The following is a 17,691-nucleotide window of genomic DNA, read 5'->3' as shown; positions in this document are numbered from 1 at the left end:
TCTCTCTCTCTCTCTCTGCCAATTGGGGTGTTTGCTGACGGTTGTTGAGATCTTTCTTTAGAGTCAACTCCACTGTGGTCTGCCCAGCTGAGTTTTGGCAAACTACTGGTGGAAATGTTGAGCTTTGTTTGTTAATGTTTGGGTATCCTCGGATTGAAAAGGTTTATCCTGTATTTAGGCTTCTGTTTTTGTTAAGTGATCATTCAAGATCCCTTTGGGCCTTGCTTTACGTTTTCTGCGTGGGGAGGATCCACCCCTCCACCTTCGCCCATATTACAATGTCAGCTTCCCCAGTAGGAGCTCCTTTAATTCCGAATCCAGCCTTCCTTTGCTCCTCTCTTCCCGATTCTCCCTTTCTATCCATCTTCCTTGATTTTTACTTTCATTTTCTCTATTTTCCTCCCTTTTACGTTTTTTTTTTTTTTTGTAAGATGCAGGATGTGGGATATTGGTTGCTAGGAGACAAGCCAGGCTCCCAGGGAGATTGTCGTTTCCTTGACAACCAGACTAGGGCAGCCACAGATGAACAAGCCTCCTATCAGCTGTGGGAGGAAAAGGGGGGCTTTTGAGCTCTGCAAAGAGTGTGTGTAGGGGTGCGGGGGTGGGAATGGGAGCCCTTGAGATTTGTGGGTAATCCGAGCACACCTTCGGATCTGTCCTGGACAGAGTACAGGGAACTGGGAAAGCAGTTGTGCAGAAGACTGAGGAGAGGGGAGTGGTGGTGGTTTGGGGACAAGAGTTGGGGGAGGAAGTACCGGTGACTTTGGAATTGTCAAGGAGTGAATTGGAGGTTGTGGTACCCAGGGCAGGGCGGAGGATGGTCAGGAGTCTCTGAAGGAATGTGAATGAAAGTCTTGAGTCACGGAAGAAAAGAGTTGCCAGAGGGGAGAGGGCAGTGGTACCATCATGAGTGCTTGTACCATTGTGCACCAGCAGCAATCCAGAAAGTGCTAATATTCTAGAGCAGAAATTATATTAATATTGGCATGCTGTCCCCAGGACAGGATCCTCATTTAAGATAGGCCCGATTAGACAAAAAGTTCTGCTGGCTTAATTGGGCCAGCCTGTATCTTAAAGAGAGATATAATTACACATACGGATATGCAATCTAGCATTATATAATACCATATTACATAAGAAGACAAATGCCTCCTTTCACCCAGGCTCTCTTGGCATGAATTTACCAAAACTCAAAAAATTTCTCCCAACACCCTCGTACCCATTTTCTGGAGGCAGAGACTGATGTCCACAAAAGGTGAAGAGGTTTGCCTCTTTCTAGATAGGACAATGAAGCTTGCTGTTGCAACAGGGATGATGACCAAAAAAAAAGAAAAGGGGGGGGTGGGGAGTTGGTGAGTGTGTGAAGGGGCAGCGGGAAAGAGGATGGGCTGGAGTGTTCTGGTTAGGTGGCAGTTTAGGCAGGCCGCTTCCTAAACTCATGGCTAGTGTTTACCACTCTCCTACTTGTTGGCTCACTGTCCCCTCCTGAACTCTGGAAGCAAAATCACAAGATGTGTGTGAGCGCTATGTCACAAAGCAGCTGAACTTGGACGTGACCCTGGACTTAAGAACCCAGGCCCCGCCTCTGTGCCTCCTTCTCCTGTTTGCTTCCAGACCTACATGCTAGTGAACCAAAACCACACAAGGAAGTTCTGTTGCCCTCTGGGTTTCTGTCTTCATTCATAGGCGAGATTCTGTTTTTCGTTTCTTTTTTGTTATCCATCCCATAAGGCAAAACCACACCCATTTGGCTCTTCCTGGTGCCCACCCATCCCTCAGCTGTCTAACTTGAGACTAGAAGCCGTCGAGGAGGATTTTATGTCCTCAGTTTAGAAGAGAGGAGAGGTAGCAGAAAGCGGAAGGCTATAACAGTTGCCTGGCGGACAGGACCAGGAGGGAGCAGGAATAACGCAGAGTTGCCATAGAGACCGGGTCAGAGCTTGGTGGCGACCCTTTGGGGTGGAAGGGTCCAGATCCTGTAAAATTCCAGGGAGGGAGAGGAGTCTGTCTCATTGAGAAGTCCCTGCTGCACTTTTTGCTTAGATTGCTGAGCTGCATCCACTTGCACAGATCCCAGTTGCCACGTTACTTGAGGATTTCAGTTCTGCATTCCTGCATGTTAGCGTCTAGTTACAGCCTGCCAGGGACAGTGCTCCTCTGCTGCTGCTGCTGGTGACTTGGCTCTGGTCTTGATGGCTCAGCAGGACAGTGCCTGGGCAGCCTCCAGAACTCTCCTGGGGTCAGCCTTCCTGTACCTGGGAAGGCTTGCTCCAGGTGGCTCTACCCCGAGGCATCTTGCTGTATATAGGGAAGGAGCAGGGGCAAACTGCTAGCCCTAAGCACCTCTACCCTGCCCTTACTCCCTTCCTATCCTTCTAGAAGGGTACACGCCAAGGGAGAGATTGCCCTCAAAATCTCCTCAAACTGAGGGCCTCAGTGTTTTAACCACTGTTAACTCCAGAAGTGCCTTCTATCCATTCATCTGCTCAATTACTCTCCGGGATGGACATACTACTTCTCTGCCTCTTACCAAGGGAAACTGAGGCAGAAGTTTAGGCTAAGCTTGACCCTCAACTTCCTCCAGCACCCAGTTCCCCACACAGACAGTTTGTCTAGCTTCTACTCAGAGACCCAGAGGAATGAGGATCTTCCTATCTAAGCCTCTTCCTCTGTAGGAGGTTCGAAGGAGGTAGATCTTACTCTTGGGAGCTGGATGTGGCTGGCATGCGGCGGGTAGCCCGGATAAGGGAGGGGAAGGTCCAGGGACCATAGAGTGTATTGTTCTGGGCTAGGACTCCCTCCATCCCTGTCTCAAAGTAGGTCTGCAGCTGAGAAGACACATGGGCAATGAGAGAGAACCAGCGTAAGGGGAGGGCGGCTTGCAGATTCAGCAGGTACATAGAAGGCCCTCTACTTAGAGGCGCTGCCAGATAAACCGCTCCTAGCCCATAAAAGAGGATAGGGTAGGAGGATGGAAGTGAGCAGTCTGGGTCTTGGAAATTTACCATATGAGAGGGCCAGGGGAAAACAGGGAAAGCTGGGAGAGCTGCTGCCCAGCCCTGACATGTCCATTAAATTTTAAAGTGACTCTGCATTGGAGCATGCTGGGAAGGGGTGGGGACCTGGCCCCATGTCTGCTTCTCTCAGCTGTTTGTTCTGCTGCTGCTACAGCCCCAGGGAAGAGGAGGAGGGAAGAGGATGGGTAAGCTACCAGGCAGATTCCCTCTCTCTGGAGGAGTGGGCTGGGGCCAGGTGCAAGGCAGTTTCTGCCTTGGGATCTCTCACAGACTGCGTTCATCCAGAAAGCCAGCTGCAGGATGGTGGGGGACCTTCTGACAGTGCTTAACTACTCAGCCTGAATGAGCGCCTGTCTCCTAGGGCCTGCAAAGCTACTTCCCTGAATGCTGCCCACTCCTCTCTCTTCACATCGGCGCTAATGCTTGACAGGGCCACAGAGCCAGCAGAGGAGGGCTGCTTATGTTGACCCTGGTCCTCAGGGGTATAACATGCCAAACTGTCCTGATTCCTCCTTTCATACCCCCTCAGGTCCCAATTAATGGATTCTGACATGGATTATGAAAGACCAAACGTAGAGACCATCAAGTGCGTGGTGGTGGGGGACAACGCCGTGGGCAAGACCAGGCTCATCTGTGCCCGAGCCTGCAATGCCACCCTCACCCAGTACCAGCTTCTTGCCACCCATGTGCCCACAGTGTGGGCCATTGACCAGTATCGAGTATGTCAGGAGGTAAGACTACAAGGCCCTTGGTTGGGGGGGTCCATTCTATGTATTTTGAACTGTAGGTGGGTGTCTCTAGAGCTCATGAGAGGCCCCTAGGGGTGGGGCAGAGGTGGATGAAGTAGAAGGAGCCCCTGGAGAGAGATCTGAAGGAATTCCATCCCCAAGGATGTATCTTTGATCATTTGTTTTTTCAGTGTTGTCCTGGTTAGGGCTTCTATTGCTGTGATGAAACACCATGACTGAAAACAAGTTGGGGAGAAAAGGGTTTATTTAGCTTACACTCCCAACACTGAAGGAAGTCAGGACACGAACTCAAGCAGGGTAGGAACCTGTAGGTAGGAACTGATGCAGAGACCACAGAGGTTTGCTGCTTACTGGCTTGTTCCTCATGGCTTTGCTCAACCTGCTTTCTTATAGAATCCAGGATCATCTGCCCGGGGATGGGCCTTCCCCCATCAATCCCTAATTAAGAAAATGCCCTCCTGCGGCTAGATCTTACAGAAGGATTTTCTCAATTGATTAAGGTTCCCTCCTTTCAAATGACTAGCTTGTGTCAAGTTGACATAAAACTAGCCAGCACAATTGGGTAAGCTGGTGGCTAGGTTTCTAGCTTTGGCTGTGTACCATGTCCTGTGCAGTCAGAGCCCCAAGTGATAACATTACCTTCTCCAACAGTAAGTGTGCTCTCTTGAGGTCTTGCCTGCTTCTGCTCACATGGAGACTACCCTCATTGATTCTCCAGAGATTTCATGCGGACAGCAGGTTGTGCAAGACACACGTGCCAGCACTGTCACGTGTTGAGCTGACATCTGCCCCAAGAACCATTGTCTTGTCTCCCCCATGCCCAGGTGCTAGAGCGCTCCCGAGATGTGGTAGATGATGTCAGTGTCTCCCTGCGCCTCTGGGACACCTTTGGAGACCACCACAAAGACCGGCGGTTTGCTTACGGAAGGTAGGGAGCCATATAGGAGAGTTTTCACTCTGTTCTGAGGAACTTAGTAACTCGATGCAGTAGAAACTGTGAGAAAGGACTGGAGGGGATATGGCAGTGGACATTCCCTGAGCCTGCAGGCATCCCAGGATTGGATGCCTGATTTGAGGCGCAACTCTGCAACCTACTGGCTCTGAGCAGTTCCGGGATGACTTTTCTCACCGTGAGATGGTGGTGATCATTTCTTTCTTCCTTTTTGTTTTCTTTCAATATTGGACATTGAACCTAGAGCCTCACGCATCATAGGCAAGTGCTCTACCACTGAGCTATGTTTGTCTCTAACCCTTTATAAAGCTAAACACACAAGCAGAGAACTTTATTTTGAGACAAGGTCTTCCTCAGTTGCCCAGATTGGCCTTGAACTAACTGTTGCCCAGGCAGCCTTGAGCTGGAAGTTTTCTGCCTCAGCCTCCCAAATATTTGGCCTGTACCACCAGGCCTGGAAAAATAGTAAGTTGTGTGTGTGTGTGTGTGTGTGTGTGTGTGTGTGCGCGCGCGCGCGTGCGCGTGTGTGTGTATGTATATGTATATACATATATGGGTATAAACATATTCATGTGTGTGCAAATTGGCAGGGAGAGAGCCTTGCACCCGTGTGTGTAACTGTGGAGGCTAGAGAACATCAGGGTGTCTTTTTCCACCTTAGTTTTTTTGAGACAGCTCCCCCTCCCAACAGGGTTTCTCTGTATAACAGCCTTGATTGTCCTGGAACTTGTTTTGTAGACCAGACCAGCCTTAACCTCACAGTGATAACCTGCCTCCCCTGCCCCCCATCTCTATACTGGAGACGCTTACAGTTATGCTTGATTTTTTTACATGAATGTCTGAGTACTTGGGGATCTGAACGTAAGCATGATCCTCATGCTTGCATAGAAATCATTTTACCCACTTAGCCACATCCCAAACCCCAGATGATAATTTTTAACTCACAAGATAGCTATGAGGCCAAATGAGTTTTTGTGCTTTAAAATGGCTACATACATTATAGTAACTATTGTGGAAGATGGTATAAGTCGGTTCATAAAACCAGGGTAGGCTGAGGTGGGACAGGAACACGTGTTCCTCTTTTCAGGGGCAAATGGACCCCCCCACCAACTTTCTCGGCCTATAACTTTTCTCTCCCTCCCCCCAGATCCGACGTGGTGGTTCTGTGTTTCTCCATTGCCAACCCCAATTCCCTCCACCATGTCAAGACCATGTGGTACCCGGAAATCAAGCATTTCTGCCCCCGAGCTCCTGTCATTCTGGTGGGCTGCCAGCTGGACCTTCGCTATGCTGATCTGGAAGCCGTTAACCGGGCCAGGAGACCCTTGGCTAGGTAGGGGTACCGGCGCTCAGGGAGAGGGAAGGGGCATGGGGGGGCAGGGCATTGCGATGGCTCCGGGCTAAGCCCTGAAGTAGTCCCACTGACCCTTACATCTCTTCCATTTGGAGCATATTCGCATCAGAGTCAATAACAAGCATGCTTCATTCATTCATTCACTCATTCATTCATCCTTCTCTGTCAGGTACTCCACCGTGGGAGCAGTCCTGTACTATATCCCATGACGAAAAACATCTAGGAGAAGACATGTGTGAGAATATTTGTATGAAAGGGTCTTATAATTTCATGATGCTAATATAGTTGGCTCTTCCTATCATGGTTTCCACATCTGTGGGCCCAGCCAGTGTGAGTGGGAACGTCCAGACTATTGTTGCCCCATCATTATTCCCTAACTGAAGCGTGATAGCAACTATGGTAGTGGTTCTCGACCTTCCTAATGCTGCGACCCCTTAATTAAGTTCCCCATGTTATGGTGACCCCCCCACCATAAGATTATTTTTTTTTTACTACTTCTTTTTTTTTTTTTTTTTTTTTTTTTTCAAGACAGGGTTTCTCTGTAGCTTTGGTGCCTGTCCTGGAACTAGCTCTTGTAGACCAGGCTAGCCTCGAACTCCCAGAGATCCACCTGCCTCTGCCTCCCTAGTGCTGGGATTAAAGGCGTGCGCCACCACCGCCTGGCTTTTACTACTTCTTAACTGTAATTTTTCTACTGTTATGAATCATTGTGTAAATGTCTGTGTTTTCTGATGATCTTAAGAGATCCCCATGAAAGGGTCATTCGCTGCCCCCATGGGTTGCGCCCCCCAGGTTGAGAAACACAGAGCCATAGCCTAGCATTTGTATTTCATAAGCAATCTAGAAGAGGTTTAAAAAATAGCAGAGATACGCACAGGTTTTATAACTACAATGGCATTTTATATGAGGGACTTGAGTTTCCACAGATTTGGAATCTGAAGCGGATCTTGCAACTGGTCCCCTTCAGATACCGAGGGACTTCTGGGAGTAGAGTAGATGCCTCCAGCCTGGGAAACAATGGCCAGGTTCCCTCCACTACCAACAAAGTTGTTTTCCCTTCTCCCACGCCCCAGGCCCATCAAGCCCAATGAGATCCTCCCCCCAGAGAAGGGTCGGGAAGTGGCCAAGGAGCTGGGGATCCCTTACTACGAGACCAGCGTGGTGGCCCAGTTTGGTATCAAGGACGTCTTTGACAATGCCATCCGGGCCGCACTCATCTCCCGCCGCCACCTGCAGTTCTGGAAATCTCATCTGCGCAATGTGCAGCGGCCTCTACTACAAGCACCCTTCCTGCCCCCCAAGCCGCCGCCCCCCATCATCGTGGTGCCCGACCCCCCCTCCAGCAGCGAGGAGTGCCCCGCCCACCTCCTGGAAGACCCGCTCTGTGCGGACGTCATCCTGGTGCTGCAGGAGCGCGTGCGCATCTTTGCCCACAAGATCTACCTCTCCACCTCCTCCTCCAAATTCTATGACTTGTTCCTCATGGACCTGAGTGAGGGGGAGTTGGGGGGCCCCTCAGGGCCAGGGGGCCCCCGCCCAGAGGACCACCGGAGCCACCCTGAGCAACACCACCATCATCACCATCACCACCATGGGCGGGACTTCCTGCTTCGGGCAGCCAGCTTTGATGTGTGCGAGAGTGTGGACGAGGCTGGGGGCTCTGGTCCTGCTGGCCTCCGGGCTTCAACCAGTGATGGAATCTTAAGGGGTAATGGAACAGGGTACCTGCCTGGCAGAGGGCGTGTGCTTTCTTCCTGGAGCCGAGCTTTTGTGAGTATCCAGGAAGAGATGGCGGAGGATCCTCTGACCTTCAAATCCCGGCTGATGGTGGTGGTGAAGATGGATAGCTCTATTCAGCCGGGACCCTTCCGGGCTGTTCTCAAGTACCTGTACACAGGGGAGTTGGGTGAGAATGAGCGAGACCTCATGCACATCGCCCACATTGCTGAGCTGCTAGAGGTCTTTGATCTACGTATGATGGTGGCCAACATTCTCAACAACGAGGCCTTCATGAATCAGGAGATCACCAAGGCCTTCCATGTCCGCCGGACCAACCGGGTTAAGGAGTGCTTGGCAAAGGGCACCTTCTCAGGTATGGGACATATTTAGAAGACAAGGGGTTCTCCATAGGAAACTTTCTGAGGGCCCTAGGTTATCCCCTTAGTATTGGGAGTTGGCTTCAGCTCCCAATGCCCTGAAAATGTCGTCCTGCACAAGCCAATTGCTTGATTGTCTGGGACTCCTATCATATGACTCCAGAAGTTGGGTGGGTAGTCAGGACCCAGTGATTGATCTTGGGGTTGATTCTTCAGTATTCCAAGCCTGTGTCCTTACGTGACGCCTCTTCTCCTCCTGGACAGATGTGACCTTCATCCTGGATGATGGGACCATCAGCGCCCATAAACCCCTACTGATTTCCAGCTGTGACTGGATGGCTGCCATGTTTGGGGGGCCATTTGTGGAGAGTTCTACCAGGGAGGTGAGGCTGGAGATGGGAAGGGAGAGGATGGGAGAGACGTTCGCATCTTTGAATTTGAGAGAGCATCAGTTTATGGCATTTGCCTTAGCTTTGGTCATGTTCTAACCACAGTGATAGACTCAAAACAAGTTATGAGATGCTTCTGATAGCTAAGGGTTTTTCAGTATTGCAGGAGAGGGAATTACAAGATTTTAGTCGTTTGGAAAACTCTTCCATATATATTTTATTTACTTTACCCTGACATACATACAGCAAGCCGAATCCATTATGTGCAGGAAAGGGATGCCCTGAGAAGTTATGCAACTTGCTCAATGTTATGCAGCTAGGAGAAAGAGGGTAGGTCTAGAACGCAGGATTGACAAGTCCTTGGTTCCTTGGTTATACTCTGTTGGTTCCCTGAGACACACAGAAGTGCTCGAAAAGCCTGTGTTCCAAGCTGAAGTCAGCAGTGTCCGTAAGGAAAGGCTTTATTTTTTATTGAGCTGTGGGGAGACCGATCAGGAGATAATGCCATTGAAAAGGGGTTTGATATAGATCCCAAGGAGGGGAACTACACCTTGTGGGGCTCCACAGGGAAGATCAAGAGTCAGCCAGGACATGGAGGTGGCGGTCTCCTGGTTGTCTGATACCAGGCTCTGGGGGTGATTACAGCAGGAAATGATAGATTGGGGTGTGAGTGTGGCAGAGGGGGGCCCACTTGCAGGCAGCTCCTTTGCTAGCTAGCTCTAGGAACTGGCTGACCAGGCTGGAAAGGACCAGCCAGACTCTAGGTGCCAGAGCATCAATACAGAATATAAAAGTACATAATGAATACAGACGCCTTGCTCTCCGAACAGTGCCCAACCTCAGCTGACCCATCCTCCTCCTCATTTGCTACCCTCTCGAGTACCAGTTCAGCCTATAGCTGGAAGGGGTTTGTTGATGAGCTTTAGAAATGTTCTCTTGCATTTGTTCCGTCTTTTTCATCCTCCCAGACAAGCAGAGCAACCCTTGGTTTCCCTTTATCTCTGTCTGCTGGACCATCATTTGCCCATAACTCTCTCATAGTTCACAGGATTCTACTTTGTACAGTGTATAAAATTTAAAGTATCCCTATTCGGTTTTCCCAGCTGGTCTGTAATTTCTTTGGCGAGCAGGGACGTCTGCCACGTACCCCTGTCACCCCCACCATGGTTCCCACCCCTTTGACCATGCTCACCAGATCCTTGACTGAAAAACCGAACTAAGAGCAATTAGCGATCACGCTGGGTGAATTGGAATATGAGCTCCATAAGATTTCTTGAAAGAAAGTGAATAAGGAAAAAGAGCAGACAGGTTCAGAGCTGAATTGGTCTCTGACGTGGGAGCAGGAGTTGGACATATAGGATATGGGGCCAGGATTCTTTGAAGCCTCAGGGGCGCGTGTGCCCTGGGCATTTCCCAGCACCACAGACACATTTTAAAGCTCCACCTGATTTCCAGCAAGTCCAGAGAGACGCACATCTGATGAGAAAGCAGTTTTTGTTTCCCTGCTGCTCTGATGAGATCCCAGAGGCCCCAAGCAGCAGCACCGAGCAGACTGCTGGTTCCCTTTGCTCATTCCGTAGCCCACTTTAGCGGTTCCCTGCAGGCGCCAGGGGCTTGGGGGAGTAGCTGACCCAAATGGCCCCTTCCAAGCATCCTCCGTCCCAGAGTGCCTTCAGAAGATGCCAAGAATCTAGGTCCCTTTAGAAGACGCCAGAGCCCCACTCACTAATGCTGTCAGGTCTCCGAGGCTGGGTGCCAAGGTTATGGGAGTTCCCCAAGAGGATTTGGGAACAACCCAGGAAGCTAGTTGGTTGCGGGAGACCAGCCCACCGAGTTAGGTCTTCATCTGCCAGGACTGAGTTATTCTGGGCCTCCCGAGACATCATGGCACCTGCCTGCTCCTTCCACCCTAGGTGGTGTTCCCGTACACGAGCAAGAGCTGCATGCGAGCCGTGCTGGAGTACCTCTACACGGGCATGTTCACCTCCAGCCCAGACCTGGATGACATGAAGCTCATCGTCCTAGCCAACCGCCTCTGCCTGCCGCACTTGGTCGCCCTCACAGGTAACTAACTATAGTGTACCGGGACCTCCCTGAGACAAGGCCATGGAGACCCCAGGGAGTGATTATGTATCTTTTGTTACCTCTCTCCTCCTGGGGACAAACTGGGATGCCTAGGGGAAAAGTGCTCTTAGAATTCAGTCTGCTGGGGGCTGGAGAGATGGCTCAGTGGTTAAGAGCACTGGCGGCTCTTCCAGAGGATCCGGGTTCAATTCCCAATCCGGGTTCAATTCCCAGTTGCCACACGGCAGCTCACAACTGCTTGTAATTCCAGTTCCTGGGGATCTGACACCTTCATATAGACATACATGGAGGCAAAATACAAATGCTCATAAAAAAAAATTCAGTCTGCTGGCCTCTGTAGATTTTTCCTGAGTACATAGATGTGCAATGTGTGTGTGTTGGTGTTGCTGGGATGATGGGACACCTTAGAGGTCTTGTGACATCACAAAATGGCCTCTGTAGGTGATGACACTTTGACCTTCACTCAGGCAAGGTCAAGAAGTTCCAGGGAATAGAACATATTTCTGCTGCTGCTGCTGCTGCTATATGTTTCTTCTCCTGGTCAGCTTCCTGGTCTTTTCTTCTTCCTCTCCTTCTTCTTTGACTCCACCTTTTCTTCCTTCTTCTCTGCAGAAACATAAAGCAAGCATTGACTAAGCTGTTGTTGTTCCTTGTGAGGCTTGTGAAGGCTGGGCCTAGTATTATGGGCTGTAATCAGAGCTAACAGGAGGCAGAGGTAGAAGGAGCCTCAGTTCAAGTTTCACCTGAGCCACAGAAGTTTCATTATTCTGGGAGGTTTAGCAAACCTTGTCTCAAAAAAAGTGGGGTATCTCAGAGGTAGCATTTCCCTTCTTGTGAAAGGCCTTGGGTTTAGTTCCTAGTAACACACACACACTGGGGGAGTCAGGGAGGAAAAGAGGAGAGATTATGAGAGCCATAGCTCAGCTTTTAAATGAGCCAACCTCAGAAGCCCTCAAGGCAAAGGAAGATGTAAGCAATTGGGAGATGCAGCTGTGGGCAGCTGGGTGCCCTCAGTGGGAAAGGCATCTAAAGATGGAGACCCAGGCAGGCAGGCCACTTCTGTTGACGGTGGGGTTGGTGTTTGTGTTGCTCTTTACTTTGATCCTGGTGTCAGCACTGGGGTCAAGACAGGTCAGGAGAGGGCAGCGAGAAGAGCCTTAGAACTTGAGTCAGGATTTAGACAGGGGCCGGTGTCAAAGCTGCTGGAGCCCTGGGTGATTAGTTGAGGTTAAGGGCAGACACCGGGGAGACAGCAGTCCTGTGCGGAGAGAATAGGAGGGGACATGTCAGTCACAGCCAGAAGGCAGAAATCATTGATCAGGACAGAATATTAAAATTCAGGCCTATAGGGGGAGTCGAGTGACCCAAGCTAAGGGCAAGAGGGACTTTAGGGGAGGGAGTTAGAGCCGTATCTCGGGATTGTTGTTATAGCACCCTTTGGTGCCCATGGGAAATGGTGGTCTTTCCAGAGGCCATAACATTTCAAATTCTGACATGGAGTAATTCCATTTCCAAAAAGCCGTCTCTAAAGTAATCACCTCAGGGAAAAACTAAACCCATAAAGGTATTTCTAGGAGTTCTTTTCACTAGGGCAGAAATTGGAAGCCAGTCGGAGAAGCACCCCTGGTTAAGCCCACATAGGTGATTTTCACATGGCTGCCATTTAAAATATCAAATTGTGCTGCCCTGTGGGAGGCCTTGCAGGCAGTAACAGAAAGCTGAGAACTCAAGAACAATGGCAATGGGTTTCTGATCCTACTGCACACACTGGCTTTGTGGGAGCCTAGGCAGTTTGGATGCTCAACTTGCTAGACCTGGATGGAGGTGGGGGTTCCTTGGACTTCCCACAGGACAGGGAACCCTGATTGCTTTTCGGGCTGAGGAGGGGGGGCACTTAATTGGGGGAGGGAAATGGGAGGCGGTGGCGGGGAAGAGACAGAAATCTTAAATAAATAAATAAATAAATAAATAAATAAATAAATAAATAAAGAAAGAAAGAAAGAAAGAAAGAAAGAAAGAAAGAAAGAAAGAAAGAAAGAGAAAGCAACATCTAATTACTTTCCCCCAGAAACGATCAGTGAAGTTAGAAACTGCACGAAAGCATGACTGTGCTTAAGGATCGGTAGGAGCGGCTGAGTTTCAGGTGCTCAGCAAACATACAGAAAATGTAATGGCTGTACATTTTCTGAGGCTGTCCGTTCATACTTGAACTTGCATAATATAGCAAAATCCTTTCTAATCTTGATGGATGTCAGGAACTTGAGCCTCCCTGGCACACCAGGAGTTAGTTCCCACTCTCTCCCCCCATTACAGCTCCTCTCCTGCCCCTTGAGGAAACCATACTGCCCAGCACTCTTAGAGAATTCTCACAGACTCACTTGCTGACAGTCTATTGTTCTATCACCCAAGCATGCTTCCTTTAAATGCTACAGCTTAGTTTTGTGTGTGTGTGTGTGTGTTTTCTTTTGAATTTTGTTTAATCAGTGAGTACCTGTCCATTTAAACAACAACAAAAACTCCCTAAAGTTATTTGTGAAAAGCAAACTGTCTTAGTTTGCTGTTTGCTCCTGTGATTAAAAAAAAAAAAAAAGACTAAAACTAACTTAGGGAAGGAAAGCATTTATTTAGCTTATAAGTTATAGTCCATCATCACGGGACAGGATCTGAAGCAGAGACCAAGGAGGAATTTACTGATTTACAGCTTGCTTTCTTATACAACCAGGACCACCTGCCTAAGGTTGGTTAGGCCCACAGTGGGCTGGGCCCTCCCAGATCAAATCAGTAATGGAGAAAATGCCCCAAACAGACATGCCCACAGGCCAATCTCATGAAGGCAATTCCTGAATCAAGGTTCCCTTATTCTGGACTATTACTTTAACTATGTACAGGTGTGTTGCATTTGTTCATGCTGCATTTGTTTAATGATGTAAAGATGTGTTGCTGTTTCACCTTGCCTGCCTAAGGCACCTGATTGGTCTAGTAAAAAGCTGAACAGCCAGTAGATAGGCAGTAGAGGGATAGGTGGGGCTGGCAGGCAGAGAGTAAGAGGGATCTAGGCTCAGGGGAAGAGGGAGAAGAGAAGGAGGGAGACAGAAGAGGGGATACCTGGGGCTAGCCACCGGGCAATTTCCAGCAACCAGACACTTGAGTAGGATGTACAGAGTGAAAGAAAGGTTAAAAAAGCCCTGAGCCAAAATGTAGATGAAGAGAAATAGATTAATTTAAGCTATAAGAGCTAGTAGGACAAGTATAAGCTAAGGTTGAGCAGTCCTAACTAACGTGAAGTCTCCGTGTCATGATTTGGGAGCTGGTTAGAGACCCAAAAGAAAGCCTGCTGCATTCTCTGTTCCCAGGTTAACTCTAGTTTGTGTCAAGCTGACAGAATGTAGCCAGCCCACCCCAATGCTGGTCCGTTTTAATACATTTCCTTATTTGCTGTGTGTATGTGGTGGTCTGCAGACAACTTTTGGGAGTTGGTTCTTTCCTTCATCCTATGTGCTTTGGGGATCAAACTCAGGGTTGGCAGCAAGTGCTTTTACCTCCTGAGCCACCTCCCCAGCCCTGTTCTGCTCTTTTGGTCTTGTAGTTTTCTGTGATCTAGATTTTTACTGCCTGCCTGCCTGCCTGCCTGCCTTCCTTCTTCCTTCCTTCCTTTCATCCTCTGAAGGCTAGATTTGCTTCATACTTTGATCTTCCTGCCTCCCCCTCATGAATGCTGGGATTATAGTTGTCACCACCACACCTAGCTCATGTGGTGCTGGGATGGAACCCAGGACTTCATGCGTGGTAGACCAGTACTCTGCCAACTGAGCTATAGCCCTGGTCCCACAATTCCAAGTTCAATGGTGTAGGTAATAGAATTCTCTCCACACCATATTTCTTGTAAACTTTTCAATTTAGAATCTAGATCCTGGAGCACTTTAAAAAAAAAAAAATCAACTACCTGATAGGTTATTTCTCTTCATCAAAAGGCAAAGATTGCCTGGTTTCCTTTTGTTCTGTTTTTAGCAGCTGTTGAGTCTATCAACCAATTAGGTGCCGCAAAAAGGTTCCACCCCAGCTTATCCAAAGTGAGACACACCCATCTCTTACTGTTTGATTACTCAGTAATCGAAGTTTCTTTCGGAAAGGCAGTAATTCTTGGTCCTTTCCTTTGACGTAAATGTTTTTGAGATATAGCACCCACCTTTGAGGTTGACCAATGTGTGTTTAAAGTCTTATCATGAACAAATTTGGTAAGTTTCACTTAATTATATTTATTCTTTTGTTTGTTGTTTTTAAGACAGGGCCTTATAAAGCCCAGGCTGGCCTTGAACTTGCTGTGTAGCTTACGCTGGCTTTGAACTCTTGCTCCCCTGCCTCATCCTCCAGAGTGCCAGGATAGTAGACAGGTACCCCCACAACCAACACATTTATTCATTGAAGTAAAATAAATACTGTACTTTTAACCCATAGCAGTCTCTTTACGTTTGCTCTGGCGTCCTTGGCTTCCTTGCTGTCTGAAATGAAAAGATATCTCTAGCTCCACCCTGTACCTTTATGCTTCATACCTGGGGTCAGCCATTTTTCCAAAACACTCTGGCTTCTTTGTGTTGATGAACCCAGGGCCCTGGACATGCTGGAAGTCCTGGATTCTTATGGTCGACAATGGAAAGGCTCACTGGTCTTGTGATACTTCCTGCTTCCTGGTCTTTCCTGTGGGAGGAGCTGGGGAAAATGTACTCACCTTTTAAGGATAAAAAATTACCTCATGGGTTTATTTTGATACTTTTAATTAAATTTAGGGTGAAAGGTGTTTACTTCCACCATATAAATGTTTTCATGTAAACTGGAAGATTAATGTACCGTCTGTTAATAAAGTTTAAGTGGATATCAATTAAGTAGGTTTAACCCAGCTCTAGATCAGAGTTCTCAGGTTGTTTTCATTTGCAACAGACATGAGGCCCCAGGCCCTCTTGCATTTGTGTGGCTAATTGTACTGAGGATTGTGACCCTGTTATATCAGATTATATGGCGGGACATATGTAGTTTGAAAAGACCTCTTAGTAAGCTTAGCATTTTTTTTTATTTGCTCTCCCGACCCCACTGAGGTCTTCCCCGCAATGGGAACAAACTTCAAGTCTCCCTTGGACTTTCTGGTCTGTTGGGACTTACTAGGACCTGATCGGTTTGAACCCCTCCCTGCAGCAATCCTCTTAGGTGGTAGATAAGCACTGTGGGTCCTTTGCCATGTTTATTCAGCTGACTGTTGGCTCTATGTGTGTGTCACAGAGCAGTACACAGTGACCGGGCTGATGGAAGCAACCCAGATGATGGTGGACATCGATGGGGATGTCCTTGTGTTCCTGGAACTGGCACAGGTATCATGGCAGGGAAGAGATGGACGAGGCTTGCCTCCAGGCACTCTCTGCACATAGGCAGAGTGTAGGACTCTGGGAGGTGATAGCTGGGATGGCGAACAGCCTTGGCTCACTAGCTGGGTGGGGTTTATGCCATCTGATATACTAGGAAGCAACTAGAGAACTTTTGGGTATCTGCAATGAAAGCTGGACAAGAGACGGAGGGACCGAGACCATAGGTCATCAGAGGGGACCCCAGAATAGTACTGGGGTCCTCTAGGGAGTACTGAGGAGACCTCTCTGAAGTTAACTGCCTGCCTCCTTATTGCCAAACAAAGGAGTCACAGTGCCAGGAATTCGGTCCTTGAGTGTGCCTGGTACCGGGTTTCTAAAACTTGGTTGCACACTTCTTAGTGAGGACTGTTTTGTCTGCAGATGGGAGGAGAAGGGACCCCAGTGAGGTAAGAGCTGAGGACAGATGCCAGAGGAAGGGCATGTGGGACACGAATATCAGTAGCACCATGCTGGAGGCAATTGTGGGGTTGGTACTAAGGTCCAGGAGCTTACATCAAGCACTGTCTTCCTTGGTTCTGGGTTAACTCGCTTGGAGCGCAAGCCCTTTATGACTACAGAGCATGTGTGGGCACTGCCCTCTGCTGCTGCTCCATGGACATGGGGCCTCTATGCAGAGTCCCTGCTCCAACAGGGATGCTTTTCTGTACCACCCACAGTTCCACTGTGCGTATCAGTTGGCCGACTGGTGTCTCCACCACATCTGCACCAACTACAACAACGTGTGCCGCAAGTTCCCCAGAGACATGAAGGCCATGTCCCCAGGTGAGTCTCTATGCCAGCCCCTGCAGCCTGCAGCAGGAGCTAACCTGGACCGTGGGCACGGGTGGGCTTGGTGCTGAGCTGGGGCTACCTCCTAACTTAGCGCCGCTTGCATTGTACTGTAGAAAACCAGGAGTACTTCGAGAAGCACCGGTGGCCACCAGTCTGGTACCTGAAAGAAGAGGACCACTATCAGCGCGCGCGGAAGGAACGCGAGAAAGAGGACTATTTACACCTGCGGAGGCAGCCCAAGCGGCGGTGGCTGTTCTGGAACAGTCCCTCATCACCGTCCTCCTCAGCAGCGGGCTCAGCGTCCCCGTCCTCCTCCTCCTCGGCCGTGGTCTGAGATGCTGCCACCCTCTTCTGATCCTGCTGCTGTTGTCCTCATTAGCCCTTGTCCTTCTGCTCTTCTTTACCATCCTCTCCACCCGACAGGGCACGAGGGAACTCACCTAACCAGGGCCCTACGGGCAGAGCCGTTCTCACCAGCCAATGTGGCTCAGGCCAAGAGGAGCCCGGCCCTGCAGATCAGAACAGGGTCCACCTCCAATTCCAGGCAGAGCAGGAAGACATCTGCCCCGAGGTGGGGAGCAGGGCAGAGCTCAGAGCTCCGGTGTTTTCTCTCTGGACTTGACAATAGAGCCAATGGAGGAAAACTTCCCTGGACGTGGGCTTGTCTGTATTGGTCTCTGCTTTGGCCGGGGAGGCAGTTTCCTCCCCATGTTTTTTTCACCAACAGACTTGAGGGTAGCACGTATTCTGCGCAAGGGTTACAAGTGTTCCGTGAGCATTAAATACCCCGCTTGAGAAGTCAGGGTAGGAAAGAAGTCTGCAGAGCCCATGTCATGAGTTATGGCTGCTGGGGGCGGGGGAGAA

The 17,691-nt window shown here is 49.3% G+C and overlaps 1 protein-coding gene across 1 annotated transcript in view; it reads left to right on the top strand.

The window, feature by feature from the left end:
• Rhobtb2 (Rho related BTB domain containing 2) overlaps positions 1-17,481 on the top strand; it is an 18,046-nt gene extending 565 nt beyond the window's left edge. Inside the window, exons 2-10 of the mRNA XM_005355557.2 lie at positions 3,547-3,748; positions 4,591-4,694; positions 5,866-6,051; positions 7,146-8,164; positions 8,433-8,551; positions 10,471-10,621; positions 15,914-16,002; positions 16,713-16,818; positions 16,941-17,481. Of these exons, the coding sequence (XP_005355614.1) occupies positions 3,557-3,748; positions 4,591-4,694; positions 5,866-6,051; positions 7,146-8,164; positions 8,433-8,551; positions 10,471-10,621; positions 15,914-16,002; positions 16,713-16,818; positions 16,941-17,161 (2,187 nt within the window). The 5' untranslated portion in view covers positions 3,547-3,556 and the 3' untranslated portion in view covers positions 17,162-17,481. The remainder of the gene's footprint in view (positions 1-3,546; positions 3,749-4,590; positions 4,695-5,865; positions 6,052-7,145; positions 8,165-8,432; positions 8,552-10,470; positions 10,622-15,913; positions 16,003-16,712; positions 16,819-16,940) is intronic.
• Positions 17,482-17,691: the final 210 nt, after the last annotated feature.

This window comes from Microtus ochrogaster, chromosome 17 (genome assembly GCF_000317375.1).
Source record: "Microtus ochrogaster isolate Prairie Vole_2 chromosome 17, MicOch1.0, whole genome shotgun sequence".
In the NCBI taxonomy this organism is placed as follows: domain Eukaryota; kingdom Metazoa; phylum Chordata; class Mammalia; order Rodentia; family Cricetidae; genus Microtus; species Microtus ochrogaster.
This window is presented reverse-complemented; position numbering and strand designations above follow the sequence as displayed.